Source organism: Ruditapes philippinarum, unplaced genomic scaffold, assembly GCF_026571515.1.
Source record: "Ruditapes philippinarum isolate M1 unplaced genomic scaffold, ASM2657151v2 ctg3068_1_1_1_1, whole genome shotgun sequence".
Lineage (NCBI taxonomy): Eukaryota > Metazoa > Mollusca > Bivalvia > Venerida > Veneridae > Ruditapes > Ruditapes philippinarum.
Genome location: NW_026853803.1, coordinates 50374 through 75524, shown reverse-complemented (window position 1 = coordinate 75524; position 25151 = coordinate 50374). Strand labels below are relative to the sequence as shown.

At 31.9% G+C, this 25151-nt stretch overlaps 2 protein-coding genes across 2 annotated transcripts; both read left to right on the top strand.

Annotated features, from left to right (window-relative positions):
- The first annotated feature begins 7636 nt into the window (after positions 1-7636).
- Positions 7637-11508, top strand: LOC132737965 (thrombospondin-2-like). Its single transcript, XM_060725358.1, has 4 exons — positions 7637-7755; positions 9948-10043; positions 10468-10644; positions 11249-11508. Exons 1-4 carry the CDS (start codon positions 7728-7730, stop codon positions 11401-11403), a joined length of 456 nt encoding a protein of 151 aa, XP_060581341.1. The 5' UTR covers positions 7637-7727; the 3' UTR covers positions 11404-11508.
- A 5226-nt stretch (positions 11509-16734) lies between these two features.
- Positions 16735-24885, top strand: LOC132737969 (NEDD8-conjugating enzyme UBE2F-like). The gene is made up of 7 exons (XM_060725365.1): positions 16735-16853; positions 19086-19187; positions 20009-20172; positions 20766-20868; positions 21601-21659; positions 22937-22999; positions 24484-24885. The coding sequence occupies exons 2-7, from the start codon at positions 19091-19093 to the stop codon at positions 24535-24537; spliced, it is 540 nt and encodes a 179-aa protein (XP_060581348.1). The 5' UTR covers positions 16735-16853; positions 19086-19090; the 3' UTR covers positions 24538-24885.
- The last annotated feature ends 266 nt before the right edge of the window (positions 24886-25151 follow it).

The window sequence follows — 25151 nt, the reverse complement described above, 5'->3', positions numbered from 1 at the left end:
ATTTATTGGTAGGGCAACTTATCATCCAAAGATCGATTAGAACTAAACTGTGCACCGGGGACATTGTAACACCGGGGATCCGGCCCAATATTGCGTTACCAATCCCAAAGCGCGTCAAGCACTTTGAGGTCACTTTTTGTCCGAAACTGCGTTACGTGGGTACATTTGAAACTTAAAAATCCGACAAACGACAGCACATTGAGGTCATAAAGTTTGTATGAATAAAATGAATTTAAGTGGTATTCTTAATATATACATGTATATATTAATGCCAATTGTAAAATACAGCAGGTGAATATTAAGTCGGACAACAATCGCAGGTGTATTTTGCAGTTAATCATATTTTTATGTTCAATTATGTGTCTCATAGAATAGGGATTTTGAAGTAAGATATGTAAATATATTTGATGTGTATGAATGTTATAATACATTTAATTTGTTTAAGATTTGTCCACGTACTAGCTTTATGCGCGGATACTTGTAGTGATTGCGTGACACACATATTTCGGTCTGATTCAAATCCAAATCTTTCTATCATTTGATATAGTGTAGATCCATTGAATGGATTTTCCCTTTCTCTTGTCATATTAAGGGAGGTAACAATTCTTTATTAATTAACTATAGTTCTATTTCTATGGAATGTTGTAAAGGAATAAATGGGGTGCCATGCTGTCACCATCAGGAAAACCGAATTATTAATTATACGATGAATTGACAAATTTTATTGTGTGTGTGTGTGTGTGTGTGTGTGAGTGCGTGCGTGTGTGTGTGTGTGCGTGCGTGCATTGGTGCGTGCGTGCGTGTGTGAGAGAGAGCGTGTGTGAGTGCGTGCGTGGTGCCTAGGTGCGTGTATGTATGCAGAAAGAAGAGGAAAAAGCTTTATTATTTAATAAATATCACAATACACAATTGATAAAGCCATTTTAGCTCAAAATAATATCTTGGTATATAAACATATGAATTAACATTGGCATTAGTCAAAATAAATTTGTCAATATAGTAATCAAAATATATGTAAAAATAGTAAGATACAAAAAACAGGATACACTGCTCTTTCAAGTTTTAAATACATTTTATTCATCCTTACTTCCCTTGCATTTTAAATAAATATAATACAAAAAACGTGTCTGAGACTAGATTGAACGAATAGTTGTTTTCCTAAAATTGTATCTGTTTTATAAATATCTGTTTTTGTTCCTAGTTGAATCTTAAATGATTATTAAGATTGATATAAAATATAAACTAAGTAAATTAAACATAATTATTCATGTTCTTACTTTTGGAATTATTTGTATAAAACAATTTTCTACCCTGATAGTACATACACAAGCAAGCACGAGCGTGCGCGCACTCACTCATATATATTTTACCTCTAATACACTTATTACTATCCCTTATTTACAAATACTAGCAGTCCTCCATGCTTTATTATCTCATTCGATTTGAACGCAATTTGCTGTCATAAATAAAACCATGACTTTAATTAAAGCCACGATGAAATAAACAGTTAAATGTTATAATATTATTAAATAAGTTTAACACATACTTATTAGTTGTCTTTCTGTCAGCGTGTTGGATTGAAAATATGAATATGTATAGTTTTTATTACGCCGCAGTACAACCATCCACAGTCCATCGTTCAAAAGCTTACTGAATTTGGTTAAACCACTATGTACTCGAAACCGAACTATATGCAGTCCTATTATTTTACATATTTTCTTATAAACCTTGTATACTAATTTGCTATTACTTTATGAAACAATGTAAGTATTAAAAAATCAATGTAACATAATATACTATCTAAATACTATACTCAACTCAACTCAACTCAAATCATTTATTTATAAATAAAGGTCTCCGGCCCAAAATACATCTTTAGGTATAACATATAATAAAATGTCAAGTAGTTGTATATTGTGAAACTTAAGTATCATTAATTATATTCATAAGTTGATAGATGTAAATAGATATATTTTAAACAATGTCAGGGTTTTGAGAAGACAAAAGAGCATAGAAATTTTGAAGTTCTGTTCCATGTATATACCAGCTAAATAAATACATTTGTCTAACAGTATCATATTTAACACAATTAAAAAAGGCATGGTACTCACAATCAATTACATTAGCATTATTAAACTGTTGGCAAAAGAAACATATACGATTTTCTTTTATAACATTATTATATCTACCTAATTCAATATTCAGCCTGTGATTTGAAAGACGAAACTTTGACATAGCAATTCTATATTTTAACTGAATATCCATAGTTAAATATTTTTCAACAGTAAGTAGGCTTTTAAAGTTATTATAATGATCGCATCTACTAGAGGATTCATGAGCTGTTTGCCAGTCTAGTGTACAATAGTTAACAACTCTTTTTTTAAACATGGTAATAAAGGCATTGACATCGCCAACATCTTGACTTATCCATATAAAACTGAATCCATATTTATACAAAAGTGTTCTAACTTTGGTTGCCCAGCAGTTTCTACCGGCATCATCTAAAGATTTTAACATGTTATAACATTGCCTTGGATATCTATGTGATGGCATGGTTAACAAATTACACCAATATCGAATACAATTTATATAATATGTAGTACATAAAGGCAATATATTTACATCTTCTTATGTCAATGCTTTACATACATATACGGGTAAATTTCTTATTACCTTAACATGTTCTGTTGAAAACAGTCCTATCGTTTTAAACATGCTGAAGTATCTATTTATATATTTATCTCTAATTTAATCATACAAGCTACACTCAAAAAGGAAATGAAATCCATCTTCCTCCTTATTACAAAATATACAAAGTATATTTTCTCTCAGAGTTCTATTCCTATATTTAATCCATGTAAGGATACTTTTAATCTACATAATATTTTTCTATATTTAGTTACATTAAGTATTTTAAAGTATGGTTGAAAATTAAAACTGCCTAAAGACTTATAAAAAGTAACTCTAGTTCAGATATCAATCCTACTTTGCCATCCTTGGACTAACAAAACCCTGTTTATTTATTAACGATCTTGTAACTCAGTATTTTGTGGTTTTATACCATAAATCTGATGCTCAAATGAAGATTTATCACTATTGTTTTCGCATTATTTGTTAAAAAAAATATCAAATTTACATTTCATGTAATTAGGATGTGATTAAAAGTCTATTTTCGATATTAACGTCTTAGCGAAATGAACGCATAGATTTTAGTGATTTCTTAATATAATAATATTACAAATAATTTTGCAGTAAATATTTAACATGTTCTTGAATGTTTTGAAATTCGTTTAGAAGAATAATTATATATATTAATAAATTAACTTAGTACTGTAAAATCCTTAAAAAACAACATTCATAAAATTGACTTGCATACATATTTAGTATCATTCAGTGAATTACTGAATTCAAAATTTATAGGTCACCTTTTGGTTGATAGTAACATTTAAGGACATGAATGGTGACATGTCCTGGGTCCGTACTCTAGGTGCCTGAAAGGGCGGATGAACCCTCATTAAGCCTAGAATACATACATACGTACGTACGTACGTACGTACACGTACGTACGTACGTACGTACATACATACATACATGGCCAAACATTATAAAAACCTAGTTTCATTAAATCACATCAAGCCAAGATTGACTTTTGAGGTTGACTTTCAATGCCATTTAAAGTCTATTAATTTATTTATTTATTTATTTATTTTCATGGCTGCTTATATTTTATAATGTACATAATTCTAAGACTATGTAGGTCCGTTCTTCCAAGATCGCGATATATAAAATCGTTTTGTGAGCTTATTTTTACACATAATGTTGGTTTCGGAAAACATTTTATACACCCTTTCAATTTGGTTTTCATTGTAAAAATCCAACACGTCAGCATTTTTATATACGATTGCCTTAATTAGATTATCAAAAAGGTTTTAGACATGTTCTGAAGACAAACTAAGAAAACTTGACATATAATTTATAACTGAAAAATTGCCTTTTATGCCTGTCCTGATAATGTGTTACAGGTTTCCTTGAAGGAGCCACCTGAATCTTAGGTACGTATACATATTGAATAATTAATACCATATATTCGGTCTTACTAAGTAGTCAAACGCTCTAGAAAAATCAACAAAGACACAAAATAATTTCTTATTTGACTATGAAAATGATTAATTAGACTGTTGAGAGCACAAATATTATCAACAGTTCCTAATTTCGCTCTATAACTTGCTCGAGCTTCAACATATGTAAAAGTAATCTTAAGTCGTAAAATAAGTCGTTTGTTAATAATACTTTGTAAATAATTTTTCAACTACGCCTAAAAGAGTTATTCCTCTTTTTTGTAACATGATCTAGGCTACCCCTTTTATGTATAGGAATGATATATCCTTCACTCCATGAGGCTGGAAGTTAACCTTTTTCAAGAATTTTACTTAATAATTTTGAAATATGTAAAGCTAAATTTATCCTTCCCATAGACTAAATATTCGTTTATAATACCGTCTTAATTCGGGTCAACAATACCCTGTAATATTTAACCATGGTAAAGGGTATGTCCAGTTCATTAAATTTATTTTTTACCTCGTTATCTAAAATACGATTTGTAAAATCTTACCATCTTCGTCTGCATGAAAAAGAAATCTATTATTAAGGTTATTAATTGCTTAAAATAATCAGTAAAAGAATCAAGTGAAAATCCTTTCGGACCCTTTCTAATAACTACTTTCTTTCAAAATTGTTCAAAATAATTTGGCATTGCTATAACCTGCTGACATTAATTTCAGCTTTCTAATCTTGTCTTTCTCATATTGAAAAATTCGGACGCTCCTTTTGTATATATTTCTTGCTTGTACCATATTTATTCTGTTAAATTCTGATTTATATTTCCTATAAACATTAAGTTTCTTATAAAAATCTACTCTATTGTTTTCACATATATTACTATATAATGCATCGTCGTAATTTCGATTACCATACTTATTAAAACTACCTTCAACGTTACTATATTTTTCGGATAATGGTTTACATACATTTTCAATATATTGAATAAAACTAACTATACATTCATCAATTTAAACATGTGTTGTAGCACTATCAATTTTACTTTCTCACTAAAAAAGATGCGTTATAAATACATCACTTTGAATAGAGTTTTAAGATATATTTCGTCAAAATCATATTTATAGAAAAATCACTTAGGACTATCATTAATATTACATGTAAATTTGTTTCTTCCATTGTCTTCACATTTACCATACCAATAAAAAGATTTTAAAGAGAATTCTGTTATACAATGATCTGACAGTATACATGTATTTGGCTCATGAATGCGTTTGTTTTAAAACTATCAAATAATCTTAACAAATGTTCACTCACATACAAAAATGTACAACACTACAGCATGTTGATGATATAAGTTAAGGCACCCTCGTCATCACACACCCGACCGTTTGCAATACGTAACCAGTCTGTTTCAAAAAGTCAATCAATAATAGACCATTACTGTTAGTATTTTTATCTTAAGTTTTCTTGGAAGTTTAACATTTATGTCATAATCTTCTGGTAATGAATTATTTTCTGATAAAGAATAATTTTCATTTTACACCCATTATTCTAATACCCCTAACTCGAGTTTAAGTCTCCTTATATCATAAAACTACACATACATGTATTTACTTTGTAAAAATCAAATAAATAATCATATACAATAGTTTCAACAAAACGATTCCTGCTAGTTGTGAATGGGATAATATAACACAACTCAATAAATTAATGACCATCACTATTAAATAATTCCCCACAAATTTTCATCCACAAATATGTATCGTCTCTCTCAAAAACAAATGTGTCATTTCAACAAAGGGCACGACGTAAATAAATAACTAGACCACCAAAAGACCTTTTTCTTTTCTATCTAAAGCAAACTGTTGAAAATTGTCTACAGTAACTTAAAACATTTAGCTTTGATGTCCCGTAGTTTTAGTCATAGAACAATATATCATTATTATTGAATAAATCAGTTATTTCAGAACTCTTCAGTGTATCAATAGATTTGGTTTCCAAGCACTGTATATTAAATAATCCAAATCGTGAATTGTTTAATTAAATCCTATTCCCCGCCAACTGTGTGATCATTTGACGCTGATGTATGTTGCGTAATTGTGGGAGGAGTCCTCGTCTGCCTAACTGATTGCTGATTGCCGACGTGTTACTAGTTGCTGGAAATTCCCTCTGCGCAGGCGCACTTGAAGAACGACTTCGAATTTTTGTTGACATCGAATTTGTATAAAACTTAATTTAGCCTACCTGTCAATGTTCACAACTGGTGTGATGGCCTGAACAAATGTTTGAAAGGCGATTTTAATAACGATTGCGATTGCGAGTTATTTGTATATCTGCTCTGTGACGACAACTTTGTACCTGCGATTGGTACTCCTTATATGTGGGCCACAATGCCTTTCTGGCGGTTCCAATCTCATATGGATGATCTCTGTCGATGCCATAACTGATTCCAGCAAGGTTTGGTGCATTTGCCCTTATTGAACCAACTTCATGAGAGTAACGAAAAATTACCAATTTTGTAATCTTAGGTGACTTTTGTCCTCGGCGATTGTTTTTTACCTGACCTAACGTTTTGCATTGTCGATATAATAATCGCTCGGATTAAGATAAAGGTGATCGTAAAAGATATCGTTGGCAGTGTCATAATCATCCATTTTGTGTTCTTCATATCCGTATATAAGTAAATTCCTGTTTCTATTTCTACTTTCTAGATCAAGTTTTTTAGTGTTAGTGTTTTAATTTGCTTGTCATATTGGTTCACAGTATCATTCACATCTGAAACTACGTTACTAACCTTATTCATCTGAGTTTATCTGTTTATTTTTGTTGTTGTTGTTGTTGTTGTTGTTTTTATTATTGTTTTTCTTTTTCTTTTTTCTTTTTTTTTTTTTTTTTTTTTTTTTTTTTTTTTTTTGTTGGGTTTTACTTCACACCATCATAGGCCATATGGCAATTTTCCATCTTTACTGTTGCAGGAAGACCTCGGGTGCATTATTTCATGCACGAACAGGTACTAAGGTAGAACCACCTGAAGTTATCAAGCAGGATACCTTACTCGCATGAAAGTATCCACCAAAGTCCCTGTCAGGATTCCAACCTACAGCGGTTAGGGACAAATGGTTTGATGATTTAACTGATCGGTCATGGACGCACTTAGATGTTTTATCTAGTGTATAAATGTGTAATTGACCATCTGTCAATCATTGCAACCAACGCTTTGGTGGGGTTCTTATTTACAAATGTTGTTTTGCTAGCACTTTCGAAACATTATTTGTGCTTGCGGACCAAAGATGCCTTGTGAATATCACTGCTTGCTATTTGCTGACTTATTCTTAAACCCCAAAGGGCACCGTGGAATACTCTCATTTACAGTAGGTATGCGTCAAAACAAATCGAATGATCATTGATTATGTCCGCTCATGGCTGAATAGCGCTTTTGAGTTTTCTTTATCTTAAGATATACGTGTATGTGACCTATACAGAGTCAGAGTAAAATATACTCAATTCAAATGAATAAGGAACAATTGATAATATTAGTGACATTTCAAAATGTTAGAATTTTAAAGTCATATATAGATAAAGGTCACAATTGAGTGAAATAATGTATTGAATGAAATACGTTCGTTGTAGATAAGAAATCATTCGTCAAGATTTTCTTTTTTTAAAATATGTGTGCCTCGGTCGTTTTAAGAATATGTAAGTAACTTTCTTATGCTTACTAACTATTAACAAAAATGTTTAAATATACTTTTTAAAACTAGTGTAATTTCATATCACAATAAGAACGGTACTTGTTGTAAATGAAATATTTGTTTGTTGTAATGGGTTGAATTTCAAAAGAAAATGTGTTATGTAATTGACATTTTCCGGTGTAATATATACGAATTGGCAAATATCATTTCTTTCCAATTTCATTTATATTTTTATACATTTAGTCAAATTCAAATAACAGGAAAGATCTAGTTAAATCTAATTGCAGGGCACGCATTTAGTTAAATCTTAATTGAGGATAAATAGTTAGATAAATCTTGTAACAGGATAAGCATTCTGTTAAATCAAGTATCAGGATAAAAATAGTTAAATCTAGTAACAGGATTTAGTTAAATCTAATTACAGGTTAAACTTTTGGTAATTTGAATAACATAATAAGCAGTTTATTAAATCTAATTAAATGATAAGCATTTAGCTAAATCTAATAACAGGGTCAGATTAAGTTAAATCCAATCATGGGATAAATATTAAGTTAAATATAATAACAGGATGTACATTTTGTTCAATCTGATTATAAAATAAGCATTTAATTAAATCTTAAAGATCCTGTAACACATTTTCTTTATGGTTTTATATCATAAATATGATGCTTAAATTAAGATTTATCAATTGTGTAAGTTCAAAAAAGCATTATTTATAAATAAAATATCACTGAATTTAACATTTCATGCAAATAAAGGGCAGTAATAAAAAAATATTTTCTAAAAAGTCTAAGTCAAATTGTTCAATAAGAAATGAATGCATATATTTTAATGATTACACATAATATGTAAAAATATTTGCCGTACATATTTTACATATTCTTCGATGTTTGAAAATTGTTTTATTAGCATAATTATATACATATATATATATATATATATATATATATATATATATATATATATATATATATATATATATATATATATATATATATATATATATATATATATATATATATATATACATCATGTATATAATTTCACTTAAGTGTGGTATTCAAATACAGGATCTTTAAAGATTTTGTTGAATATACAATATTGTTGATATAACAATGAGGTAAAATTTAGTTTTTTTTCCGTGTAGTTATTTTTTTTACAGCCACATAACATAATAAGGATATATCTAATTATCTAATTACAGGATAAACATTTAGCTCAATATTATAACAGGATAAGAAGTTCGTTAAATCTTATGACAGGAAGGCATATCCTGTTTGCTAAAATACCTGTAATGTTGTCATATGAAAGAATATTGTTGGTGTGATGAATTTATAACCTAACAAAAATTCAAATAGGATTATATTATACTTATTGTTATTTTGAATTATCTTAAATATAATATTGCTGAAATAAAGTAGAGAATAAAGAATAAAATAAAATAAATCATATTTTACCTTTGATTGAGCCTGTTAAGGTAAGACACTGGAAATTGCAAGCTGCCATCCACTCCCAATAACACCGGGCTTAAGCAGAATTCAACACTTAAAGATCCTGTATGTTGTAATTAAGGATGTAACAATGTATGTATGTATTCTAGGCTGAATGAGGGTCTATCCGCCCTTTCAGGCACTGACAGTACGGACCCCGGACATGTCACCATTCATGTCCTTAAATGTTATTATCAACCACAAGGTGACCTATAAATTTTGAATTCAGTAATTCACTGAATGATACTAAATATGTATGCAAGTCGATATTTTGTGATGATACTATTTTGATGCACAGGAGGCCAATGAGACCATTAAATGCATCATTGATGTAATTTAGGTAGTTACCATACTTGTGTGAAATTTTATAAATGTATATAATTATGCTTCTAAAACAATTTTCAAACATCGAAGAATTTGTAAAATATATACTGTAAATATTTGTGCATATTCAATGGAATCATTAAAATCAATGCATTCATTTCTCATTGAAAAAAATTGTTAAGACTTTATCGAAAATATATTTCTACTTACCTCCCTTTATTTACATGAAATGTAAATTCGGTAATATCTTTACAAATAATGTTTTTTTGAACTTACAATTTTGAAGAATCTTCATTTGAGCATCAGATTGATGATATAAAATCATGAACAAATTTGAGTTACAGGACCTTTAAATTAAAATGAAAACCTTGTGTTTCTGCAGTTGTTCTCGGGATTTCCATTACATCAGCCATTTTGGACGAGAGAGTGACGTGTCAACTTAGTACAGACGAGATTACTAAACTTGAGTCGTGTCGAAGTAATGCTTATCTTATATCACAATATAGACATTTATCCTGCCTTTATTGTCCATATGTACTAGTATGAATGTGTAAATGAGTGATAAATAAATTAAAGGTCAATATAAATTTGATAGCCGCATATTAGTATATTGTTTTACTATACGGCTTCAAGCCAAATATCAATGACAAATAGATTTAGATAAGTAGATTTATATGCATACATGTAACGCATAACACATATTCGAACTGACTTTTAATTTGATATATATAAAATTATGTGTTTAAAGCCTATTATTCTATAGACGTAACTAGCAACTAAGTTTAGTGTGTTAGATTCTATTGGCTTATATTCAAATTTGGTGACATGAATTCAGTTACCAGTCATGTGTTACATTAATCAATTGTTAGCCATGTAAACATTATTGCCTTTTTGAACTGCAGTTAATGGCAATTGGACACAGTGGAGTGATTGGCAAGCATGTTCAACTACTTGTGGTACAGGTTTAACTAGAAGGTCAAGGAAATGTGTGGGCCCAGCAACACCTTCTATATTGAGCCAAGGTTGTCAAGGCGACGGAAATGATTACAGATTGTGTTTTAATTCCCACCCTTGTCCAAGTAAGTCTTGTGAAAGTTAAAGTGTGTCTAGACAATTATTGTTGTCTCTTCTTTTGGAATGTTATGAACCTTTCATCTTTTTATATCAAGTCCGGTGTGACAAAATAGGACTCACGTTTTACAGGATATTTCCTGCGATGCATAGGATTTTCGTGCAAACTATTTAGTAAAGATATGATAATTTTATAAGGTCTACCTTCACCATATGACCTTCACAAAGTGTTAGTGTAACTTAAAAACTAACCAAAGTAGTTGTACATTAGTTTTTAGCAAGGAAATGCTGCACATGAGGACACCATTTTAGATCTCTTTTACTTGTTTATAGTTTATATCAAAAGGTTCATAACAAAACATTTGATGAAGTGGCAAATATAGGCAAAAATCTATGCCAGATCTTCCTCGATTTCATTTGAAAAACAGATTCCTATTTAGTGTCAATATTTTTAAGCGGTTTCTGGGCGTAAACTAAATGAAAAATGTTGTATAAATGCCACCCATGGAAAGCAATACCTTTTGTGGTACAAAATACAACACACCGTAGAGATGAGTTTTTTCTTCTCTTCATATATTTTTACTTACATATGTTTTTTTCTTCCTTTTGTAGTAAATGGTTTTTGGTCTGAATGGTCACCATGGGTTTGTTATATTTTTGGGGGTCAGCGCGTCCGACAGCGATCATGTTATGGACCAATGTTTGGAGGTGTGGACTGCGCACCTGCTACCAAGATAGAATACAAGAATGATACATCGTGTCACTAGAGATAGCTCTTCTTTCTTTTGTTTTAAAACTGTAAGAATGCACATGATAAGCTAGAAAGTGGTTGTGGAATTTGAAAATAAACTGATAAATCTATAACAAAACAGTTGATCGCTTGACGTTTGACTATTTGCTTCTTACAGTACATTTATAAATAAACTTATCGTGATTTGATAACTAGTAATAAAATTAATGGCCCTTATACTTCAGCGGGCGGAAACCACTGCATGCCGATGTCTTGCGCGTACTGGCGATGACGACAGAAGAACTTGATGTGGATGTTAAAAAAAATGTGGCGAATTTATGTTCGTCTGCTTTTAAGTTAAAGTCCCTATCAATACGGTTACAAAACATAAACCATCATTCATCGATTTGCATGGCATAATAGGCTTCAAGCTGTCGGAACATGATAAGCTAATTTACATAATCAACGATTTTTCGCAATAGCATGCGAATTGTAGCAAATAATGCAGGTATTCTAATAGGAATTTCACATACGGTTGACAACGGATAAAAACGAATGGTTAACATTCTGAAAAATGAGCGACATGGCTAGCTCCTGCAAACGAATCATTTCGAAAGGTAACCTCAATATGCGAATACTTGCGAGTCCTAACAAATCTAAATTCCATTAATAATTTTGGGCACATACTATAAAAAAGGGAATAGGCTGCTAAAATAAAACAAACATACATTACCAATGTTGCTGTACAAGTTTGCTATGGCTTAACAAGAAGTATTACAGCAACAATGTAAAAACAGAATAACTTCAGATGAGAAATCAAAATTAATATTGAATAAAATTAAACATTATATCAATATATTAATAATTTGATAATTGTATCAATTAATATCCACAAACCTTTTAACTCTTGTTATGTTACATGCATTTCTACCTTGTAACTAACAGAATACGCTTCTGCTAAGTTATTCTCGTTGATTGTTTGAGCCAAAGATGGATTTCATTATCAATCTGGTTTCTGCTTTCAAAATGCAAACGATGGCTCTTTCACGTTTTGTTGATCTGTATAAATAATTAAGAGCCCTCGACACTTTCAAAACAAAGATGAAAAAGGTAAACACTGTTTCTAAAAGTATCAATTTTAAAGAATATTATGCTTGGTTTAAAAATCAAAGAATGCTATGCCAGCTGAAACACTTTGATGCAATACGAAATATCCAAAAATGTGAACTTGCTTATTTTCTTTAACATGGAGACATATGTTTTATTTAAGCATGGCTACAGCTTTTATTATTAATAATTTTAATAATTCCATTAAAAAATGGCATTTTTCCTGAACTTAAAGAGGCATATGTACTTCCAATTTACAACAAGAACCGGTTGAACCGGGTGATGCTCCCCGAGAAGGTTCTGGACACAGGAAAGTATAAAAAAATGAACAAAGGGCAAAGACTCCAAAGTTAGGCAAAGCGAAGTTATGTTTTTTTGCACTGCACTTCTATTCAATGAGATCTATCTATCTATAAAGTTTCCTGATGATATCAGAGTTATGTCCCGGGTAAAAGTCAAAGTGTAAAAAGGAACAAATGGCAATAACTCAAAAATTAGACCAGGCTTTGTTTAGGTTCTTTAAGCATTGCAGTTCTATCCAATTATATCTAGCTACCTACAAAGTTTCATGTTGATATCTCTTATAGTTTTAAAGTAATGTCCAGGACAAAAGTCAAAAAGTAAAAATAAACAAAGGGCAATTTCTTCAAAATAAGGCAAGGCAGAGTAATGATTCTTAAGCACTGCAATTCCACCCAATGAGACCTATCTATCTACAAAGTTTCATGCTGATATCTCTTATAATTTTAGAGTAATGTCCCAGACAAAGTTAAGTTCAAAGTGTCAAAATGAACAAAGGGCAATAACTCCAAAAGTAGGCAAGACAGTGTTACAGTTCTTGTGCACTGCAAACTTACTCAATGAGATCTATCTACCTACAAAGTTTCATGTTGATATCTCTTATACATTAAGAGTTATGTCCCGGACAAAGTTCAAAGTGTAAAAATAAACAAAGGGGGATAATTCAAAAATTAGGCAAGGCAGAGTTACGGTTCTTGTTCACTGCACACCTACTCAATGAGATCTATCTACCTACAAAGTTTCATGTTGATACCTCTTATACTTTTAGAGTTATGTCCCGGACAAGTTCAAAGTGTAAAATAAACAAAGGGGGATAATTCAAAAATTAGACAAGGCAGAGTTACGGTTCTTGTGCACTGCACACCTACTCAATGAGATCTATCTACCTACAAAGTTTCATGTTCATACCTCTTATACTTTTAGAGTTATGTCCCGGACAAAGTTCAAAGTGTAAAATAAACAAAGGGGAATAATTCAAGAATTAGGCAAGGCAGAGTGACAGTTCTTGTGCACTGCACACCTACTCAATGAGATCTATCTACCTACAAAGTTTCATGTTGATATCTCTTATACTTTTAGAGTTATGCCCAGGACAAATTTCAAAGTGTAAAATAAACAAAGGGGGGTAATTCAAAAATTAGGCAAGGCAGAGTTACGGTTCTTGTTCACTGCACACCTACTCAATGAGATCTATCTACCTACAAAGTTTCATGTTGATACCTCTTATACTTTTAGTGTTATGTCCCGGACAAAGTTCAAAGAGTAAAATAAACAAAGGGGGATTATTCACAAATTAGGCAAGGCAGAGTTACGGTTCTTGTGCACTGCACACCTACTCAATGAGATCTATCTTCCTACAAAGTTTCATGTTAATACCTCTTATATTTTTAGAGTTATGTCCCGGACAAATTTCAAAATGTAAAATAAACAAAGGGGGTAATTCAAAAATTAGGCAAGGCAGAGTTACGGTTCTTGCGCACTGCACACCTACTCAATGAGATCTATCTACCTACAAAGTTTCATGTTGATACCTCTTTTACTTTTAGAGTTATGTCCCGGACAAAGTTCAAAGTGTAAAATAAACAAAGGGGGGTAATTCAAAAATTAGGCAAGGCAGAGTTACGGTTCTTGTGCACTGCACACCTTCTCAATGAGATCTATCTACCTACAAAGTTTCATGTTGATACCTCTTGTTGTTTCAAAGTTATGTCCCGGACAAGAAAAGGGGACGGACGGACGGACGGAAGTTCCTACTGAGTTGACATTATGGGGTTTTTTCTTTGATCTCCTTTGATCTCTAAAACCCCATAAGCAACGTATTTGCACCCCATAAGCAACCTTTTTCCTCACAAGTACCGTCTATACGGATTGAACATGGATATTCACCCCACATCGTCATTTCAGTGAGCTCGGACGGACGGAAAGACGGACGGACGGACGGACGGACAAGGCGGCGACTATATGCTCCCCCGAAATTTTTTCGGGGAGCATAAAAATAGTACAAAAGAAGATCCAAGTAATTAGAGACCTTTTTCAATTTTGCCAACCATATCTCAAAAAAATTTGAAAAGCATTTTGCATCACAATTACACAGTTATATATACGAAACTGATATCATTCATGAAAGTCAGTCGGGTTTCAGAAAAACATCACTCCTGTCAAACACCATTTATACAACACATAGAATATTGATTAAGGTGACGGTTGTTTGATAGGCACAGTATTTTTAGACCCAAAGAAAGCATTTGATTTGGTAGATCACAATATATTTTTACATAAGTTCAAATTTTACAACTTCTCAAACATTTCAATAAAACTCTACAAATCATATCTTGAAAATAGAACACAGTTTGTCAAATATGGAAATAATCATTCAAATAGTGGAACAGTGAAATCAGGGGTCCCTCAAGGCTCTATATTAAGCCCTTTACTCTTCGTTTTCTACCTTAATGGTAAGCCATTTAGTACAGCACACTCTAACATAGACATGTATGCTGACGTTACTACTATGCATGCATCAAATATAACATTGAAGAGATTCAGAGAACCCTGCAATGTGATGTTGATAAATAAATCCGAAAAAGACCACTTGTATATGGTACATGTAATTGGGTCAGAAAATAAATTAAAATCAAAACCTTCTTTAGATATAAAAGTAGAAGGTACATGCCTAAGTCAAACGAAATCACAGAAATTATTAAGTCTTTACTTAGATGAAAACTTAAAATGGAATGTTCAAATAAAGCACGTCTGTAATAATTACAAAAACAAATTGCTCTCTTAAAGCGTATATCGTACTTTTTATCCGCTGAAATGAAAGCAATGTTTTACAATGCCTATATTTTACCTTGTTTTGATTATTGCCGTATTATATGGAGTACTTGTAACAAAATAGAATTTGAAAAAAGTGAATGAATTGAAGAAACGCGCAGCAAAGATAAAGTTGTCTAAACAAGTTAAGACGCCATCTTTACAGTTTTTCCTTAAATTAAATTGGTTAACTTTTGAAAATAGATGCACGTATCATACTGCATTATTAGTATTTAAATCTATGCAAGGATTGACTCCTTCCTACATTTCAGATATCCTAGTGTTCTCGAAAAATAAAACATAACTATATACACTTAGACTAAAGATCAACTACAAATAGAAACATACATGTATTTGTATTTACATGTAAGATCTAGAATATAAAATATGTAAAATAAAGCATATTTACATTAATATATTAAAAAGGCGCCGTCTCTATATACTCTTACGTTCTAGCAACGCTATTCTAGGATATTTGGCATCAAAACTGCATCCAAAATGATGAGAAAAACGTTCTACTTCGAATGTTGCAAAAAAGCAAATTCTTTAAAAACGAATATATATTATAGTTTATAGATCTACTGCAGTATCGTGTTGTACCTACAATTCAAGATTCTTAAGATAAACAAACTGAACATCCACAAGTAATAGAAAGAGCACCGAAACACGAGGCTATCTGATTTGTACGAGGGGGTGTAGCCCCCGAGTATTAATCAGATTGCCGAGTGTTTTGGTGTTCTTTCTCTTTTGTATCATAGTCAAACATAAAAACACGTTCCCTGTTGTCACAATATGAAACCCCGGCAAAAATGAACCAATGAACGAACATCTGAATATGATATTTCTGTCGCTTTCCCTTTCTCTGCCGTCACAATATGTAAACCCCAGCAAAAATGAACCAATCAATGGGCATGATCTGGAGTGCGGGTAACTGATACCTGCACTCCAGTTACCGCACTGTGCATGTATATGTATACGATTTAACTCTGACACATTTTCAACAGAAAGGTCCCCAAACTATGATACAAAAAATAATAATAGAACATTTTATTTATATTATGTAAACTAAAGTGTGTAAAATAAAATAATTGAAAGAAGTTGTTATGAAAATGTAACTACTCGATTAAAATTTGGAACAATGAAAGTGTGAGCCGATAAGGATTTCAATCAAACATCTCTAAATTGAGCATCCGGTTAAAAGTATTTCGAAAAAAATGCTATGAAAAGCAATGATTTTCTTTTATATGAACGAAAGATATTGTTAATTTGGTAAGTGGAAACTAATTAAAGACAGGTGATATAATGGTTTGATCAAATTTGGACGCACGATCAAGAAATATTCTGCGTGAACAAGTTAACTATTTATTTTTATAAGAACATAAATTTAACCATGTTAATAAAACGGGAATTAATGGATACATTCATAATATATTGTTGATTTGTTATTTTATTGTTTTAGACGTTTTGTTTGTTTTCGAATTTGTATAAAGATAACATGTGCATTTAAATTTACGAAGTTTCTTCTTGGTATACTCAACATCACTAATTCCGCGTCATCATTTATCTCACGGTAATGGCATATTTTCATGTGACCAGTGTTATAATTGGTCAGAATTGACATATTTTATTCAAACACCTTAACAACAAAGGTTTTGTGCAAAATAATTTAAATCTATAGAATTTTACGTAAAACTGAACAACATTTTACAAACTTCTGCAAAAAACAACAATAGTCCATTAAAATTGTGCATACGTCTGAAACAATCATCATTTTCTAAATGTTCTTGTTTGTTGAAAAAATAAATTTTGAGTTACAATGTAAAAATACTTTTAATATTTAAAATTATGCAAAATAACTTAAAGAAATTTTAACTGAAACATGAAAAAACTGAAATAAAACACCATTACCGCGAGGTAAATGATGACATACTGTTTTCAAAATGGCCGACACACTGTTTACATCTGACAAATTAAAACTAATTTTGATTGAATATATTGTTGTTTCCTTGTGTCATATAGCAGAAAAATGACTAAATGATACAGTTTATGACAGTTTTTGTAGTGTAAGTTTATTGTTTGTGTTCTTTACTGTTTTAAAGTGTTAAGTACCGTGAACTAAGAGGAGCACAGTATACTGCTTGTTACTTGCATTTCCAAGGACCCAACATGTTTCACTTTTAGTGAAACAAAGTAAAAACTGTGTTATTTATAGGCCCCACTTATTATGCCCCCAAAAAAAAATTATGTGAAAATCAAAGGTTTGGGCATTCAGTTGCCTGGGTAATAATTATGAAATTAGGTGCTACCTATGGCGCGGATAGAATTTATGAATTATGATTGTAGCATAACATGTTACATGTAAGTGGGTATATTTTGTACCGTAAACAAAACAAGTAGATTGGTGGTGTTCAACCTATCATCGGAGCGCTGGGAATTCCGAAAATCTCTGAACGTAAAGGGGACCACTGCGCATGCTTCAGCGTTTGGAAAATCCCGTCCGCCATTCTTGTTAATTTCTAATCACAGTTGTTGTTTTAACGTTATTTTTGATTATTTGAATGTGCTAATTTATCAAACAGGATATGTTTAAGTAATTTTTTTTTTATATTTATAATAATTCTTTCACCGGAAGTGTTATTTAGCATGCATCTGCTTGCAATAATCTGAATTATGTAGATGCTCATTAAAGCGCTCTGATGTCACTATTTAGCTGAAAGGGATTTCAAAATGGCGGTGCCCAGTTAACTTAGGATTTTTTCACAGCTCATTAGGTATAGGATATACATTTTTTGAAATTTTCATTTACTTTTGATTTCATTTGAATTGATACGGGTCATACATGTTATCTAAGAGTGCTACAGCCCTCTCGGGGCCTTCGGCCATGCTTGGACTTTCAAGGTATTAACTACAAGTGTATATTTAAAGGGATCTGTTATCTCTAGTTAGACACGTCCATTTTAATGTGACTTAACAACAAATCGGTTAATGGGCAGGGTATTCTGATAACGAAACAATGGCAACTTTTCCACTTAAGAATAATCATTGAGGTGTCCCGATTGAATTTGAAATAGCCAATGATGCTTATAAAACAAAAAATGTTTTTATCTGACATCCCCGTACATAGGCTTTGCCTACTTCCATATTATAACTTTTAGGTCTCTTTTTTTGCAAGAAGTTACTCATTGACCATATACTTAAACCCATTTTTTACTTGTTTATGTGTTTTGGGATTAAGTTACTAAGTACAGTTTTAGTAAGTACGGATTTAGTATTGTGTATGGAAGTCAATACATTTTTACTCACACAGCATCAATCTTAATAATTCTTATATTAAAAAATAGCTTATGATCTGCATCATCAGTTTTCATTTAGAAGTTGGTTTTCCTGAAAAATATTTGTATGACCAGACAGCAAAATTGTACAGGCTTAAAAAAAAAATGAAAGAAAAATATATCAGAAATTATGTTATTTTCAAGTTGGTAATAATATTCATTATTACAGGAGTTATGATAACTTTATCAAAGAAGTTGAAATCAGGTGCTACACCTAAGAAGGACGATGAACCTAAGAGGATTTCAATTAGAGATAAGCTTCTTGTAAAAGGTACATCTTAATTTTTTCATGACTTACATCATGTACAGAAAATATGCATCACATTAATGATAATAATAAGTCATATATAACAGAGAGTAATTTCTTAACTTTGAGGTGGCCAAAATGCTTTTAGGCAGTCATTTTTGCCTGCAGTCATCTGACATCTTCTAGTGGCAACCCTGAAAGACAGATATAACACACAATCTTTGCTCTGAATGAATTGATTTGAATAAATCTTGCAAGACATCTAAATAAAAGAAACAAGGGGCGTCGGTGGCCGAGTGGTTAAGGTTGTTGACTTCAAACCATTTGCCTGTCAACGCTGTGGGATCGAATCCCTACAGGGACTTTGAATTCTTTCATGTGAGGAAGCTATCCAGCTAGCTTTCTGAATGTGGTGGTTCTACTCAGTTGACTGTTTGTGCCTGAAATAATGGAAGGAAAGGCACCTGAGGTCTTCCTCCACCAGTAGAGCTGGAACGTCGCCATATGACCTATAGTGTGTCGGTGTGACGTAAAAACCCTATTAAACCCTATTAAACAAATAAATTAAACAAAGACAATATATGTGATATTTAGAACTCTGGATTTTTTGTCAGTCTAGCATGACTTTCAAGTTTTCATTTGCCTACATGTATGGGAAATTAACATTACAAAAATAGTTAGGGGTTAAAACATATAATAATGCGCTTCAACACCCTTTTAATAAAGAAATAGTATGAAGTGAGTAAGAATGAACGATTTCACATTTTACTTTATACAAGATTGTATATTTTATATTTTCAAAGGTACAAGAGATGGATATATGATTGTATATTGTATATTTTCAGAGGTACAAGAAATGGAAGAAAATTTACCAAAGACTTGTAAAGTGAATTTTGAAGATCATAACAATTTACATTCTTTTATTTTAACTATATACCCGGATGAAGGATTCTGGAGCGGCGGAAAATTTAAATTTTTAGTGGAGGTTCCCGAAGAATATAACATAGTGGTCAGTGATATTTTTCCCCCTATATTTTACAGCTGAATAAAGGCTGTTTTCCTTAACCAAAAATAGGTTAACAATGAAGCTGTCTTGAAACTGATATAAAAATAATTTAAGGATACTAGTAATTGATTACTATATTTGAGAATGCTACCTTGCTACAGCAGTACTGGTAAAGCCCAGGAAACAGACTCGGGTGTAATGAATATAGGGTTATAAATGTTGTTTCACAGTCAAGCATGTACTGATATGTTGTTACTCTGTTCATATTTAGTCAAGTCAGTATAGATATACTTAGTGTATATGAAACATTTCTTAGTTTAAATATCCTTACTGGTAGGTGGTAAATATATTTTTCTGATTTAAGTCACTTTACAGAAGTGAGAAAAAAGGAACATGAAAACCCCCGTTGTAGAAACAAAAACAACAGCAAGTATTTGAAAATCTTTGACTTGGTTTTTAAGGAGTTCATTCATCAAACACATGGCAAAGTGCACCATCTTTCAGGCTTATTAGTTGTTCAGTCTTCAACTTTGGAATACTTGCTACAGGGAAAGAGACTTTGTAATAATATTGATGTAATCCTTTCTGTATTGTAGCCACCTAATGTAACATGTGATACACGGATCTGGCATCCAAATATTGGGGAGAATGGAGAAGTTTGTCTTAGTCTTCTAAGACAGAACTCTATAGACAGTTTAGGTATGTATGATTTTTTTTTAAACACAGTAAATGTGTGGCTGTCAAAATTTGCGAAATACATTTAGTTACAATATAAACATAGAATTTTCAAACAATTAACCCCATATCTTCCATGTCTTTGAAAACTTGTAACTGTTGGTATGACTTTGCCTGCATCTTAAATGGACAGTTGACAATAACATTGAAAGTGTGGCTTAAACATATCCAAAACAAGTGAAAACAAGTGTATGAGTGATAGTCTGGCAAAACCAAATTGACCAAAATAAAGCTGCATTGAAGAAAAAAAAGAGGATATCTCAACCTGTCATAAATTTGAACTGTATCCTCTAAGGGGAGCGGTGGCCTAGTGGTTAAGGAGTCTGCCTCTCAACCCAGAGATAAGGGGTTTGAGCCTTACTCGGGTCATGACCATGTTTCCATGGTTCCAGAAAGCAGACTCGAAAGTGATTAATAAAAGTTGCAAGAACTTGTTTCGCAATCAAGCTTACATAAATATGATTAAACCAACAGCATCCAGATATCCTGAAGACATAAAGTCTGGAAAGATTTTAGAACTCCAAAGTGAATTTATCAGGTGTTCTATTAGGATATTTTCAAGTCAAAATAAACTCTTTTTTTTCACATCATTTCCAAGGATTCTTGATTTTTAGAATACCTGGATAAAAAGTTGTAATCTAATGAAACATTAAAAGAAACTGGTAACTTTAACATGTTGTGCTATTTTCCTATCAGGTTGGGCCCCAACTAGAAAGTTGAAAGATGTTGTCTGGGGTCTTAATTCACTATTTTCGGTAAGTGGCAGTCAATTATTTTCCCTGAAATATAAAAATTATGTTTTCTTAAAGACAGTGAATTTAATGAATATTTTTTATTTAAAGTGATTTTCATATTTTCCATTAGTATTTCAAATATTGATAAAAAATATCAATAGAAATGTGTCATCTTGATATGCTAATAAAATATATTCATTGAAAAAAATGTAGATTAAGTTTTTTATAGGTATGGAATGAACATTTATATGATGAATAGTAATATTTTTATATACAATGTAGAAATTTTATTACCTGATAAATAAATATATATTTAATATAGGGCCATGTATCTGATACTTACCAACAACATCCTAATACTATTCTTTTGTGGTTTGTTTATATGCCTAGTACTGCAGTTAAACTTTGTTCAAACGAACTCCGATTGTTCAAATTCATCGCCCAGTCTCGGCAAAATTCCTGTATAATATGTATTGTTCTACCTCAGATTGATCAAACACTGCTCGTTTTGACTCTCGCACCTGATCTCTGGTCCCTTTGGCAGAAATATTGTGAAAATCACACTTGAGTCCTATGTAAAATATTTTATAATACATGATAATAGTTCAACCCCGGTTGGCTCGAACTACCTAACTCTCCACCAAATTTGCGCAGGCCCTTCGAGTTCGAGCGAATGAAGTTTGACTGTATTTGCTATCAATAATTATTTATTGCATTACAGGCCTTCATTTTTGACCAATTCTCTTTAAATGAATTTTAAGTTTATATCACAATGTAATATAGCTGAATAAGTGCAATGTATAAAAACATAAGTTTGTTTGTTTGTTTCATTGGGTTTTATGTCACACCAACACAGTATAGGTTATATGGGGACGTTCCAGCTTTACTGGTATAGGAAGACCTCAGGTGCCCTTCCGTGCATTATTTCAGGCACATACGGGCACCTGAGTAGAACCACCGACGTTCTGTAAGTTAGCTGGATAGCTTCCTCACATGCAAAAATCCAAAGTCCCTGTCCGGATTCAAACCCACAGGTGGTTTGAAGTAAAAAAAAAGAAGATTATTATTAAGAGTGCATTAAACATTGATACACTTGCATTTATTGGGAATTCTTCTCTGTTAACACATACATGTATATTTTATCATTTCATCAGTTGTGAATGCATTTAGAAACAATATGTTCACATGTATCTAAGATATTTCTTTTTTGCAAACAAAATTATGTGCATGAACAAAAGAAACCTGGTTGTGCATAATAATGTCATATTATCATTTAATATATGTATATTTATTTCTAGGATTTACTTAATTTTGAGGATCCATTAAATGTAGAGGCTGCTGAACACTATGAAAGAGATAAGGTAAGTTCTGTTTAAATATTTTTATTATTCTGTGAAGGAAAAAAAATACTTCACACAGACTTTCAAAGCAGTTTTTAAACTATATTTTATTCACATAATTTTGATTCAGTCCTTGTCTGTATTTAAGCTCAACCATTGGAAGAATACGTAGAGCTAGTGTACTCACCCTGGTGTTGCTGATGCTGTTGCACTTTGGTTCAGTTTTTTGTTCTGTGCAAGGTGGTATCTCCAAAACTACTAAGGAAAATAGATTGAAACTTCAAACACTTGTTCTCTGTGATTATCTAACATGATGGGCACAGGTCACATATCTCTGAGTAACCTTATAGAGTTATGCCCTTTTTCTGATAGAATAGATAGTTGAGTGCATTGTCTTACAGATAGCTTTTGTTGTACATTTAATCAGTATCAAATTTGCAGAAAGGTTCGGCACTAGATTTTGGACTACAATCATAGAATTTTCTAGGTTACTGGTCAAGTGGATAAGGTTGCTGACTTTATAATTAAGCCACGCCATGACAACCAACATAGTGCGTTGCGACCAGCATGGATCCAGACCAGCCTGAGCATCCGCGCAGTGTTATCAGGATTCATGCTGTTCACTATCAGTTTCTCTAATTGTAAAAGGGTCGGTAAGCAAACAGCATGGATCCTGATCACACTGCGCAGATGCTTGGGCTGATCTGGATCCATGCCGGTTGCAAACACACTATGTTGGTTTTGTTATGGCATGGCTCATTTTGTGAAGCTATACCACTAGTAATTGGAAGGTCATGGGCTCTATTCACAGGATGATCAACCTCTGACTTTTGTAGGTTGGAATCCTCCAACTGATATAACATTCTTTGGAAGTTAGAAAGATTTCCATCTACCTTGTTGTAGGTCAGTGAATCATTGTGTTGATGCTTACCTGAACTAATTCATCGAAACACATTTACTATCATCTGCTAACTGCTATGCTGGAAAATCTCTGTATGGCCTTATTGATCAGTATATACTTACAAATGATGAAAAAACTTTCAAATTTGAAAACTCATGTAGGGTTGGATACTGATAATTAGTACTTAGATCGTACCGAAAACCATTTCATAATTTACCGATAAAATACTGTATCAAACAATTTTGGTATTTTTAAACAGTGTTTTCAAAATTAAAAGCAAAAAATATGTACAAAAATTCAAAGGAAAACAAATAAAATCAACAATTATATACGTCAATAATATCACAAAAAGAATGTGAAATGACCATGATCCGAAATGTTCGTAATCCAAGTCAAGGCAGTTTAGTATCTATATCGATAAAATAATACTATATGGCTTCTCATATATTGGTATTGTATCGTTTCATTCTTAACGATATCCAACCCTAAACACATGTTTGAAGAAATGAAAAGTTTTTTAGGGACCTTAGCCAGTTTTTGAGTGACCTTCATTTATATTTTGTTTCAATGAATACACTGCAAGTTATTTTATTCTACATTTCAGGAATCATTTAAGAGTAAAGTCAGAGACTATATACAATTGTATGCTAAAAGATAGCATCATGACAACAACGGCAGTGTGTACTAAAGCCATAGGGTCAGCATTTATCAGACTAGGGGATTGTTTATTGTGAATTTGAAGGCATTATATGCTCAATGCGCGAGTTGTGTGTTAGCCCATAATATATCGTATATTCAAGCGCAGATCACATCTTCATGTTATATAGATTATTTGACTATTGGTGAAGATTGGAAATTTAGTTTCATCAGCAAACTTGGAACAGGATTTCGTCAAATTGGCATTTTGGTACAGAGAGGCAATGTGTATTTTGATCTACAAAAAATGGGAAAAAAGATGTAGGAAATTTATGCATGACTTAAGTTCTTATAGTGCAAATGTTTCCAATTTTTAGCTCGACTATACGAAGTATATGGAGAGCTGTCCTACTCGCCCCGGCGTCGGCGTCCGCGTCCAGATTTTAGATTAAAGTTTTGGTGCAGTAAAATATTTTTCACTATAACTTTGTCATTTCTTAAGGTATCAACTTCAAACTTCAAATATATCTTCCTTATCATCAACCACATCATGTGTGACAAGGTTCATAACTCTAGCACCAATATTTTCAGATTTATCTCCCCTTGAACTTAGAATTTTCCTTAAAAAATACTATT

Coding starts and splice junctions, on each gene's coding strand:
- LOC132737969 (XM_060725365.1), top strand. CDS start 19,091: ATGATAACTTTATCAAAGAAGTTGAAATCAGGTGCTACACCTAAGAAG. Junction 19,188..20,008: donor AGATAAGCTTCTTGTAAAAG/GTACATCTTAAT, acceptor GTATATTTTCAG/AGGTACAAGAAATGGAAGAA. Junction 23,000..24,483: donor AACACTATGAAAGAGATAAG/GTAAGTTCTGTT, acceptor TCTACATTTCAG/GAATCATTTAAGAGTAAAGT.
- LOC132737965 (XM_060725358.1), top strand. CDS start 7,728: ATGTGTGCCTCGGTCGTTTTAAGAATAT. Junction 7,756..9,947: donor CTCGGTCGTTTTAAGAATAT/GTAAGTAACTTT, acceptor GTGTTTCTGCAG/TTGTTCTCGGGATTTCCATT. Junction 10,645..11,248: donor TAATTCCCACCCTTGTCCAA/GTAAGTCTTGTG, acceptor TTCCTTTTGTAG/TAAATGGTTTTTGGTCTGAA.